Source organism: Enoplosus armatus, chromosome 3 (assembly GCF_043641665.1).
Source record: "Enoplosus armatus isolate fEnoArm2 chromosome 3, fEnoArm2.hap1, whole genome shotgun sequence".
In the NCBI taxonomy this organism is placed as follows: domain Eukaryota; kingdom Metazoa; phylum Chordata; class Actinopteri; order Centrarchiformes; family Enoplosidae; genus Enoplosus; species Enoplosus armatus.
The window spans coordinates 22,503,343-22,514,399 of NC_092182.1; the positions used below are offsets into that span (position 1 = coordinate 22,503,343).

The 11,057-nt window shown below is 44.0% G+C and overlaps 3 protein-coding genes across 3 annotated transcripts; 2 read left to right on the forward strand and 1 right to left on the reverse strand.

The window, feature by feature from the left end:
- The first annotated feature begins 1,721 nt into the window (after positions 1-1,721).
- On the forward strand, positions 1,722-4,216 carry aadacl4 (arylacetamide deacetylase-like 4). Its single transcript, XM_070903464.1, has 4 exons — positions 1,722-1,898; positions 2,314-2,539; positions 3,260-3,323; positions 3,433-4,216. The coding sequence occupies exons 1-4, from the start codon at positions 1,722-1,724 to the stop codon at positions 4,214-4,216; spliced, it is 1,251 nt and encodes a 416-aa protein (XP_070759565.1).
- Positions 4,217-4,728: 512 nt separating this feature from the next.
- cfap107 (cilia and flagella associated protein 107) lies at positions 4,729-6,483 on the forward strand. The gene is made up of 4 exons (XM_070903276.1): positions 4,729-4,839; positions 5,297-5,407; positions 5,769-5,943; positions 6,221-6,483. The coding sequence occupies exons 1-4, from the start codon at positions 4,729-4,731 to the stop codon at positions 6,481-6,483; spliced, it is 660 nt and encodes a 219-aa protein (XP_070759377.1).
- A 1,996-nt stretch (positions 6,484-8,479) lies between these two features.
- Positions 8,480-10,738, reverse strand: klhdc7a (kelch domain containing 7A). Its single transcript, XM_070903492.1, has one exon. The coding sequence runs from the start codon at positions 10,736-10,738 to the stop codon at positions 8,480-8,482; it is 2,259 nt and encodes a 752-aa protein (XP_070759593.1).
- Between the last annotated feature and the right edge of the window lie 319 nt (positions 10,739-11,057).

Below are 11,057 nucleotides of genomic sequence, written 5' to 3' on the forward strand. Positions count from 1 at the left end.
ATAAACAACCAAACTACTCAACAGTGTCAGATGTTGGTGTTCATAAAAATGACTGAGAGCCTGGGGCAAATAATCCTTACTCCAGACCCCCTTTTAATTAAGTGAAACAAACAAGAAAACAAACAAAGAATCAGTTAAGCACTAATTGTAACCACAACACTACCCCCCCCCCCCCCCTCCAACCCCCCCCCCCACCTCAGTATAATAGATAGATGTGCAAAATCAGTTTCACAACATACAAGAGCAGGAGAGTAATTGAAGTGATTACCATACGTTGGGCAATCTGGGTTCAAATTTCACAATAACAAGTACATCTGCAGATTGTGCCCTTGAGCCAGTTACTGATCTCTGCCTCAATATTTTGTTGCTGACAAACCTGCAGTAAAAATGTAGTTTCAAGTCTCTGTGATTTGCTGTATTATAAAAAAAACTCACATAAATGCAAAAGCAAATATTGTCTTCGCTTTTATAGGCAAAATTCAGTCTGTTCTACATTTGTAGTGGTCTCCTGTGCGCAAAGCCACGTCAGTTGTTTTAACCCAGTTTCTCGTGGTAACAGTATTTTTGAAGCAGACTATCTTTCTGTGTGTGACAGTGCAATTTGGGAATTAGGTCAGCCCGGTCTCAGAAGCTCGGCAGGGTGACAAACAGAAAACTGCATGAATACCTCCTAAACAAATCCTATGAATTCATGGGCCTCAGACAAGATTCCAGTCTGTGATTTTTGGCCCTGGCACTGTGATTTTTACTGGGTGTCGTTGAATGCAGGGCTTTTTCAGCAACTGGAATGGGTTTAAAGAGCAGCCTCACAATGGTTGCTTTGTGCTGGGCTCAGCTACTTAGGGAAGGCAGAGAGGCTCTCGGGGGCTGCTAAAAACTCCACCAAGACAACGCGACTCCAGATGCTGTCTTCATTGTGGAAATTTCGGAGATTTACAAAATGAAAACCCAAAGCCAATTTGCATTTGCATCGAAGCTTATACCAATGTATTCTCAGATGGAGTGAAATTGAATATAAGTTAGTGGATTTGTAAAAAAAAAAAACAAGACAAAAGTCTAAAGATATACATTAAAGCGAGTGGCAAATGGGTTCACGCTGCATGCCAAATGCGAAAATGTAAATAGTGTATGTTTCAGAAGGCACTGTTTATTTATACTCATGCTATCACTGCCATCTACAGATCAGCAGTGAAAGTTCAGATAAGAGTATTCTCAGTCAGCCCTCACTGGGAGCATCTCTGAACATTTCCTTCCCTTAGGCACCAGACAATGAAAATGCCACTCTGTGCCGAGTGCAGCTGTGAGCAGCAGAGTTTTCCTCAATACCAGGGGCATGAAAGAAAGCAGGAAAAATCATAACCCTCAGATATCTGTGGAAATGTTGCTAAAGATTGGAAGGCAGCATAATGGTTGCTATGGAAATGTATGAGTAATTAAAAAACTGCTCTATTAACATAAAACATATTTTGTGCAATATTCTGTAGTGGAACGACTTGGTTTCTTTGGGAAACATGTAATTACTTTGACTACACAGCCATAAAATATGTTGAAGAATATAATTATTTTTCCCTAGGCAACAGGCAGCCAAACATGTCATTAAGGGAAACCAAGGTCAGAATGCATTGCACGCGGATGTGGGAGGGGTGAGAAGTGGCTGAAAGCAGGTAGATAAAACATTTAGTCCTAATGACTTACCTTCAGCAGAGCAGACCAGCAACACCATGGACATCGGCACTGCAATTTTAATAATTGGCTTCGTCGCTCTTGTTGCAGCCTTCCTCCTTCTGGTAATTGGACTTGTGTACTCTGAGCTGATGAATTCAGACATTCCTCGTGGGGTTACAAATAGTGGGAAACTGCACATGGTTCACGGCTTGTTTGTCGGCATAGCAATTGTGGTGAGTATCTACAACATCTATGGAATTGTTCCTGCTTATTATTTTTTGTTTCCCGCATGTTATTGTATCTGTTATAATTCACTTTTTAATCTATTTTTTTTATTATTCTTATTATTGAATTAACGCATGCTTTAGTGCCTCAGCTTGCGCAAGATGAAAAAACTCTACTCTTTTAGGCTGAGATGGCTGTCCTTTCTTTGTCCTCCAGCAACTGATAAAGCTGAGATCAGAGACATTTTAGATAAGAAATCAAGTCTAACAAAGGTGCAAAAAAGGCAAGGTCATGTGTTCCCCTTCTTTGATGTTGTCATAGTAAATATGGTTTCTCAGAGAGAATAACTTTCACTTTGACTTTACCCATCAAGAACATTTTTTCTGTTTTTAACATTGCATCTTGTGGTTCCTCTCCTACAAGGGCCGGATCCTGCATCGTCTCGGTATTTGTCATCAGGTCAGCTTTATCCGATGGTTTGTGGCCTGTTTCCTGACTCGCTTAAATCCAGTTCCTGTGGGGCTGCGAGTGAAGGACCTGAAGTTTTCGGAGGTGCCAGTGCGAGTCTATGAACCCACCACTGCGTGTGACGGCTTGAGAAGAGCTCTTGTGTATTTCCATGGAGGAGGATGGGTGTCGGGCAGTATAGGTATACAAAGTTCAGATCGTTACTTAAGTAAAAGTAGAAATGCCATAATGTAAAAAAACTCAACTGCGATTATAAATAATTATTTGACCATATAAGTGATTTATTCATTTGTTGGGTTGTTAGGTCATCTGTTAATGAACCTATCAATCAGTTTGGGGATACGTTCCCCTCCTGTGTTTCAATTTTCGCAGTAGACAGGTCTACACTTAATTTTACATTTAGCTCAAAGATTCAGCCTTAAAATTATTGATGTATTAATATACTGTGAAAAAAAAGGTGAGAAAGATGAGTATTAATAGACCTTTGATGTTGCATTGTGTCCCGGAGGTGCTAAAGTCTGATTGCTTTATATACTTTGGGAAGACAATGTTTTTAAGATGCTCATATTTGTGAATGTTAGAAGCTGCAAAGTAACCACTGACTAAAAGCTACCCAAGCAACAAGTAAAAAATATATTTCCCTCTGAGACATAGTGAAGTAGAAGAAAGTCGCAAAATATAGAAAAACTAAACTACAAAATTGTAAAACATTTGATTTCTGGATATAAATGTTTATTGAATCTAGTCGATTTTATAAATATAATATTATTAATGAATACAGGAGACGAGTGTAGAGAGAGAAACACAAATTGGCATGTCCTGTCTGCAGTGCTTGGATGCTTCTTATAAAAGACCATAACATATCTTTTTCTAACTGTGATGTCCTGCTAATCCTGAACAGATTCTGTTGATGAAGTCTGTCGGCACATCGCCAAGGAGTCGGGCACCATTGTGGTTTCTGTTGGGTACTTAAACCTGTTCCACAATGCACATAAATACCAGAAACTTATTTTGTCTACCAAACACCCAGAATTCAACATATTGTTCCTCCGTCTTCCCTCTCACCCTTATAAGGTACCGATTAGCCCCTGAGCACAGGTACCCTGCCCAGCTGGATGATTGTGACACAGCGACGTGTCACTTCCTGTCTGTGGCTGAGGCAGAGTTCAGCGTGGACTCTCGCAGAGTGGCAGTCGGAGGGGACAGCACTGGGGCTAACCTGGCAGCAGCACTGTGCCAAAGGCTGGCGAGGAGGGAGGATGGACATCTGCCGTTCCCCTGTGCTCAGGTCCTCATCTACCCAGCCCTGCAGATGGCAGATTTCAACCTGCCCTCATACCAGCAAAATCATGCTGTGCCCATATTGTTTCGTGGCCGGATGGCGTTCTACTTCCTGCAGTACCTCAATGGGGACATGTCTGTGTGCCAAGACGTGTTGGAAGGCAACCATGTCCCCACTGAGCTCAGGCCACGCTATGAGGAGTGGCTCTCCCCTTCTAACCTACCTCCTGAGTGCCTCGTACGGGGTTTCCGTGAGCACCCACCCCCAGAATATGATGGGGAGGTGTATCACACAATCAAAGCTGGTTTGGAACCTGAGGTCTCACCTTTATTGGCAGACGATGCTGTCATTCAGAAAACCCCGCCCACCTTCATCCTCACCTGTGAGTATGATGTCCTGAGGGATGATGGACTTCTTTACAGGAAACGGCTGCTGGACTTGGAAAATGATGTCACTTGGCAACATGTGGTGGAAGGTTTTCATGGCATGATTAACTTTTTTAACCAGGGCTGGCTCACCTTTCCCGCTGCAGTGCAGGTGTTGGATGGTGTTGTTGGCTATATGAAAACACTGTGAAGATCATAAACAGAATCACGCAATGTACTTTCTTCTACGTTCCATCTTGTTTTACATTTAAATAAACAAAACTTGCCTCCAGTGTCAGAGTTTTCTTCTTCATTAAAAGTATAGCGTCTACAGAAGACAAAAAAAACACATAAATCAATAAACAAAACCTGTTTTATACAAAGCAGCTCGAGGACACAAAGTCTTGAAACAATTTCTGGCACCATTTTAACAATAAAGGCTATACTGCTAAAAGGTAAATGTCATGCCCTAGCCTTAAGGAATATATTTCTTTAAAACTCAGATGTAACACGTCTCCCATTTGCTTCCAGGATACTTGCCTTTGCCTTCCCTTTCAGTGTTTGCCGTATCCATAGCAACAGAGCTCTTCTATTTCCCCTCCACTACCTATGCCATTACGGGGCCAGGTGAATGCACCTACATGCTATCTGTTTGACTAGCTAACCGTGTTGTAACACGGCTTCAGATTTCCCTGGTTGGGTACGTTTGACACCAAGTAAAGCATGAACCAAACAGGGACGGCGCAGGATAAATGGGCCCAAACCGGCTGGAGAAGAGAGCAGAAGTATGCAAACAAAGTGCTGCTGGGCAACTGGGCAGAAGAAAGACTTCAGGTAGGCATTTTGATCCTATAGTGCCAGTATCAAAATAAGATGTTCTGATTTAAGCATACAACGTCAATTCAGTGTGAGAACACAGACTGTCTGTGCCCTTTTTAATGCTGCAGATCCAAAACATAATGCCATACCAGTGGCAGGCGTCCAAGGGTTTTGTAGCACCTCAGTCAAATCTATAGCAAAGTGATTAGGCAGTCTCAGTTCAGCTACATCAGCACAGCCTCCTGGTGGGACAGGCTAGAGCTGGAGACTAATTGCATTGACGTGCAGCGGCCACGGGCTGCTGGTTCAGGATCTGAGAGGAGAAATGACTTAAGAAATACTGTACAACAGTGTGGATCGATAGTGAAGTGTGAGCTTTGCTGATCCTTGCGCTGGGCTCATTGCTCAAGTCCCTGTATATCCCCCTATCTTCACTCCTCTTTGCGATGTCTGTTTATTCTGTCCGACACAGTTCACTCTAGAGCCAACGACAGCCAACAGCACCAATCGTGTAGACTACCGGCCCCACTGGGACTTCAAGCCCGACGTCTCTGAGAGAAGATCTGCCCTGCTGAGAGCTGAGGTCAGCTTTTAACCGCTCATTCATGGAATTAACACCAATTGAATGCCTGTCACATCCCTGCAAGTCAGGGCTTTCTTCTCTAGATTGTGACCACTTCTGCATAATATTGACGGCAAAGATAAAGGCCTGTGATAAAAATCTTTATGAAAGCAAGTTTCTGGTCATACTCAGCAGTCATGAAAAATGTGTAAAATCATCAGTCCTACTGGGCACTTAAAGGCTAGTTAGAGCAATTTGCCGCTGTCACATGGTAAGCCTATTGAAGATTATTGTAAAAGAATAGGTCGTGCCCTCTGCATCTTAATCCAGTAAAGGCCAATGCATACAGGCTATGTTGAGACTACTGTGTATTGTCTTCCAGGGGCTTCCATCCAAGCTGCTATTTGCCCACTATGGCCCACCATCCTCTCATTACTTGGTCACGCAGTATGAAGAGAGCTACGGGCATAAGCACACCAATGCTTTGCCCACTCTGCGACCCTGGCATCCAGACAGCTTGACATGGCAGCTTGACAGGTCTGACAGGCCAATTTCTGGTAAGACCACACTTTAAAGTGCCATGCTACCGCTGCCTGAAGGTACAGATTAAACAAATATATATTAAAATGTCCAGGCACCAGTACAATGAGTGTAAAGCAAGCATACTTAAGCGCATTAAATTTTGTAAGGACAAAACACATCAACAGTTATGCTCAGAAACAATTAAATCTGGGTGGCCCAAGATGCCTTTTATGGTTCCAAATCAGTCACCAGTGTAATTAATGGCTGCAGTAACATGGCAGTTAACTTTCTATTCTCCGTGTTACTTTGCAGCCCTTCCAACCAACTTTGGCCCACTGCAGCCCACAAAGCACCGTTTGGAAAACCAGCAGTCACAACTCCCATCACTGACTGTGTACAGGTCAACATACCAGAGGCACCCACTTAATACCTTCTGCCAGAGCCACTTTGCCAGGGCTTCACGCACGCTTTCCAGCCACCTCCACGCAGCCAATCACAACAACAAGGACCTGCATCTGAGACGGCGCTCGCTACTACAAGTCCCCGATCCTTGTGTCAGCCTACAACAGGTTTAGAGACAACACTGTGCCTCACACGCTGCTTGTTAATTTAGAAGCTCTGCTCAAACTGGTACTATTTGTAGTTCCCTCTTTTTTATTAGTCAGCCACATGAAAAAATCTAATAGAGCAGCCCATTTGGGAAATCAAAAGGAATTTAAAAAATGAAACATGATTCTCTTTATACCTCTGTCAGGACTACTGTAGGTTTACTGTGTGTTGTGTGGTGAGTAGTTTCAGTCTTTATATGTTTGAACATGTGTGTCTGTGTGCAAGAAGGAGAAAGGAGGGGGCTATAAATTATGTCCGCCCTTCCAGAGGATAATTACATGCAAATTCTTCCTCTCTCTGTACAGTTAATATCTGAAATTCAAAATGGGCTGTTAGTATTACCATACCCTATTATCCTGTGGAAAATAGAAACGAAAGAGAATAAAAACATTATAAAACATGTGTTGATGCCAGACCTGACCTGGGCATTGAGGCAAACCAGAAGCCATGACTCATCCAAGGCAACATCTGAAGAGACGTGTCTAACTCCCATTTCAGTAGGTGTTTAGTTACAGGGAATCAAAGTGTTTAATTAGGAAGAATCAAAGATGCTTATGTTTGATGGTCAACCATCTGCGTCCGCCTCCCTTTTCCCCGCCTGCCTGCTGCCTTCCAGCGCACCTGAAGCCCTCTGTTTCACCCACTGTTAGCTAGTTAGTCACTCTACTGTGCTGCTGATGCCTGCGTGTCACATGATGCGTCTGTGTTGTGGGAGGTCTAGTGCTCAACATGGCTTAACCAAAGCACTGTTGTGTTTGCCTTGTGAGCCACATGATGGTGCTATAGCAGCACGTCACTCTCTGAAACCTGTCAATGTGTGTTTGAAGTCCTCAGCGTTACAGTTTGCACAGCAAAAGACTTGATTGTAAATTATCAAACAATGAGAGATTTAATATTTGTATTAATATTATTTGTATTTAATATTTGTATTATTCTTATGCATTTTCCCATTTCCCATTTCCATTGTTAATGTAATTGCGTCACACTAGGAAAATAAACCACATGTGTTTAGATTGTTCCTGTGTTATTCTTTCATTGGTTATCAGTCACACAAATACTGGAATAGACATCTGCCTTAATACCATTATTCACTAATTATGGATTAATATGCAATGAATGACACATTCGGATATTTCATTTATGTTTATATATAACAGTAGATAACAAACCTTTTAGTTGGTATAATGATTGAAACAAATACACTTCTCTCTGGCCACCAAAGGGGAGTAAACAAAACTTATAAAAAGTGTTGGAAGAGTTTCAAAAGTAGTGACAAATGCTTATAGAAGCTTACCTATTTATATTGTATGACAAACCCATTTACATGCTGTCGTATTTAAAGAGCAACTGTAGATAATTGCATTGTATCCAGGCCACTGTGTAAATTATATTGGTGCCCTACACAGTGAAGCATAGTGATAGATTATCATTATATTGCCCAATCTCTGTAATATGTTAGAGTTGAACGAACTAATTTACTCTGAGACTTATATATGAATTATCTTTACAGCTAAAGAGGTTAAGCATCTGGAATGATATGAAACTAACTTAATGGCAGGAAGGAGTGGCAAATCAAAGAGGCAAACAATTTACATGGCAGCACATCCTGCATAAATCTAAGCAAACAGTAGTTTGACTACCATTGAGAGTCTAATACTTTACATCTACTGCCAGGGACGGAGACATAAGAAACACACATTGTGCAATACACAATCCAAGAAAATAAAGTAGAATAAGAAACAGATGCTTTGTGGCTTTGTGGAAGGGTGATTTTACTACCACATTAAAGAAATTAAAGAAAGTGGTTACAAATGTACAATAAAATGTGTGGTTGCTCAGTTGAGCATAAACCTGGACAAAGCAAAACCCACTCAGTCAACAAGTAACTCGTTGTAAAGCATGCCGTTATAGGGATACTCCTTCACCACCTAATCTTATCATCAATGGAAAACTGAGTCCTCGTTACACGCTGGTCTGCCGAGGCTTCTTATCAGGGAGTGAAAGGACAAAGGGGAAAAGTATGCCCTTCGCTGCAGAGAGGACACTCAAATTCTCATCTATGAATCCAGGAGAGATCTCATCAGCCTCAAGCCTCATGGTGAACTGGCGGCTGACACAATAGATTGTGTCATCCATTGTGACACACTGGAAGGCAGGGCAGCGAGGAAGCCGTTTGGAGCTGCACTGGTACCACAGGCGAGCCACTGTATGGTAGCGGTACACACTGACACCCAGCAGTGAGTTAATATCAAACCGATACAAAAATTTCCCCACAGCTACCATGTCTACAGTTCTGTCTTTGCTGCATACCAACAGACTTGGCCTCCAGGTGTTGGTTTTGGGGCTGTAGCGCAGTAGCATATATCTAAGAGTTCCCCCAGAAACAAAAAGCTCTCCATTGCACACTGCGACATGATGTGCCACAGCAAATGTATCATTAGGCAGTGGAGCCACAAATGTCCATCTGTCCAATCGCGGGTCATAGCGCTCCACTGAAGAGAGGCACTCCCCTCCGATGGCGTAGATGTAGCCGTCCAGAGCTGCCAGCTTGCAGCGGGGCCTGGCTTCATTCATAGGACTGATCTCCTTCCAAATGGATGTCAAAGGATTGTAGCAAAACACTTGCTTTGAGGGTGTCATTTCTCTGTCTGTGCCTTGGCAGCCCACTGCTACAAATAAGTAGTTATCCATTGTGCACATGGCACAGGCTTTAGAGATGACCTCCTGTGGGATCAGGCAGTGTGTATGCCAGGCGTCTTTGTTGTCATCATAATAGTACACTGCACTGGATGTCCTCCTCTGCTCTGTCTCTGCTATCTGCCCCCCGGTGTTCCTCGCCCAGTCTTGAGGGTCCGTATCTGCCACCATGACGAATCTTCTCCCTTTCATTCTCTGCTTCTGAATTTGTTCTCGCTCGCCAGCCATTAGCCGCCCATAAAGGTTGGGATCCCTGAGCACCTGGAGGTAGTTGTCTGACATGACTCCCAGGGCTGCTTGCTGCACAGAGGTCTGGCCATGTTTCTTGGCCAGGAACAGCGTCTCCAAACAGTTACCCAGATCAAGTTTACTCTTCAAGCTTTCCAAATCTGTGCCGTCAAGAGTTTTAGCTGGCAGGTGTAAAAACGGAGCCCCTGCTGCAGTCTCTAGATCTGCCCCCTCCCTCACATTAAGCCCTTTGCTGTCTGAGAGACAGATCATAGGGTGAACAGAGATGGACTCATCACTGGTTGAGGCCGGAGTGTGAGTCACTGGAGTTAAGTCTCTTGATGTTAGAGAGGGGTTGGAAAGCTCAGACTGCTCAGCTGCAGACAGATAGCTCTCCTTACGCAGGAGTACAGGCCTTGCAGGATGCCTCAACTTGAGGCGTCTCAGCGAGGAGGGATCCTCAACAGTGCTTTGTGGTAAAACCAGATCGCGCATAATGATTGGGCTCAGTGAGGAAAGAGATTCTGCGAGGCCGCTGCCACGACTTCCAAACTCCACTGGCTGTGACTCAGAGTTCCTCTCAAACTGACCCAGCACAGTATTTGAGTCTGTAATAGAGTGAGAGGAAGACTCAACATAATAATCATATATCTTTCCGCGCACAATCTGGTCTCCTGTTCCTTCCAGCACCACGTTAGCATCCTCCACTTTGATCTCTGCCTTGGAGAGGAAGCTGGAGTAGGCCCCCTGGCGCTCCAAGTCCTGCCTCAACTCCCTGCCCACACCCACACTGCCCTCCAGCTTCTGCAAAAAGCAAGGGGAGCGGCGCCCTGTTGTACAGACCACCCCACTCTCTGTTGGAGGAGGAAGGTTCAAAGCAGATCCAAATGAAATATTACTGGTTGCAACCTCTGCCTGCTTCTGACGAGTGAGCATCTCCCCTTTCTTGCTGACATCACTCTTTTCAGCTTGGCATGGACAAACTTCTGCTGGTGTTTCCTTGGTACTGTCAGCTGTCACGTCATCGGTGGCTGAGTCTGTGTGCAAGGGTCGCTTGCCCCCATCGTCGGTGTCGAGTTTTGGTGAGCCTTGACATCGTAGTGTCATCTTGCAGTTTTGGCAGGTTGCATTTTCTGGCTCTTTGTTGTCTTTGACAGAGAGCGGAATTTTCTTTGCATCCCTGGAACTGTAGAACCTGTAGGCCCAGGAAACCAGCAGCACCGCAGCCACAGAGAGACTCAGTTTCAACAGCAGCTGCATGTCGAACTGGACTCCCAAAAGTTCTGCAATGGGCATAGCTGTAGCAGCGATGGTGGCGACGATTGGTTGACTGATCCTATTGAATGTTATTGTCAATGCGTCTCAGCTGACGGTAGCATGCTGTCTGGTTTTCATTGTAAAAGAGCTGCCGTGATCTGATGACTGCGCCTCTTTGCCCAAAGGATCAAGTGTAAAATGATAGCTCTAGAGTTGCTATTTGCATCCCTGGCTCTGTAGGGGCGGAGCACCAGTCATGCACCACCTGTGGCAAGTTAGATGCAGATTCAATAACCATACAAAGCATATGTAAATACCCCATAGATCAATATTTGGTTATGCAATTTGCTGACTCACC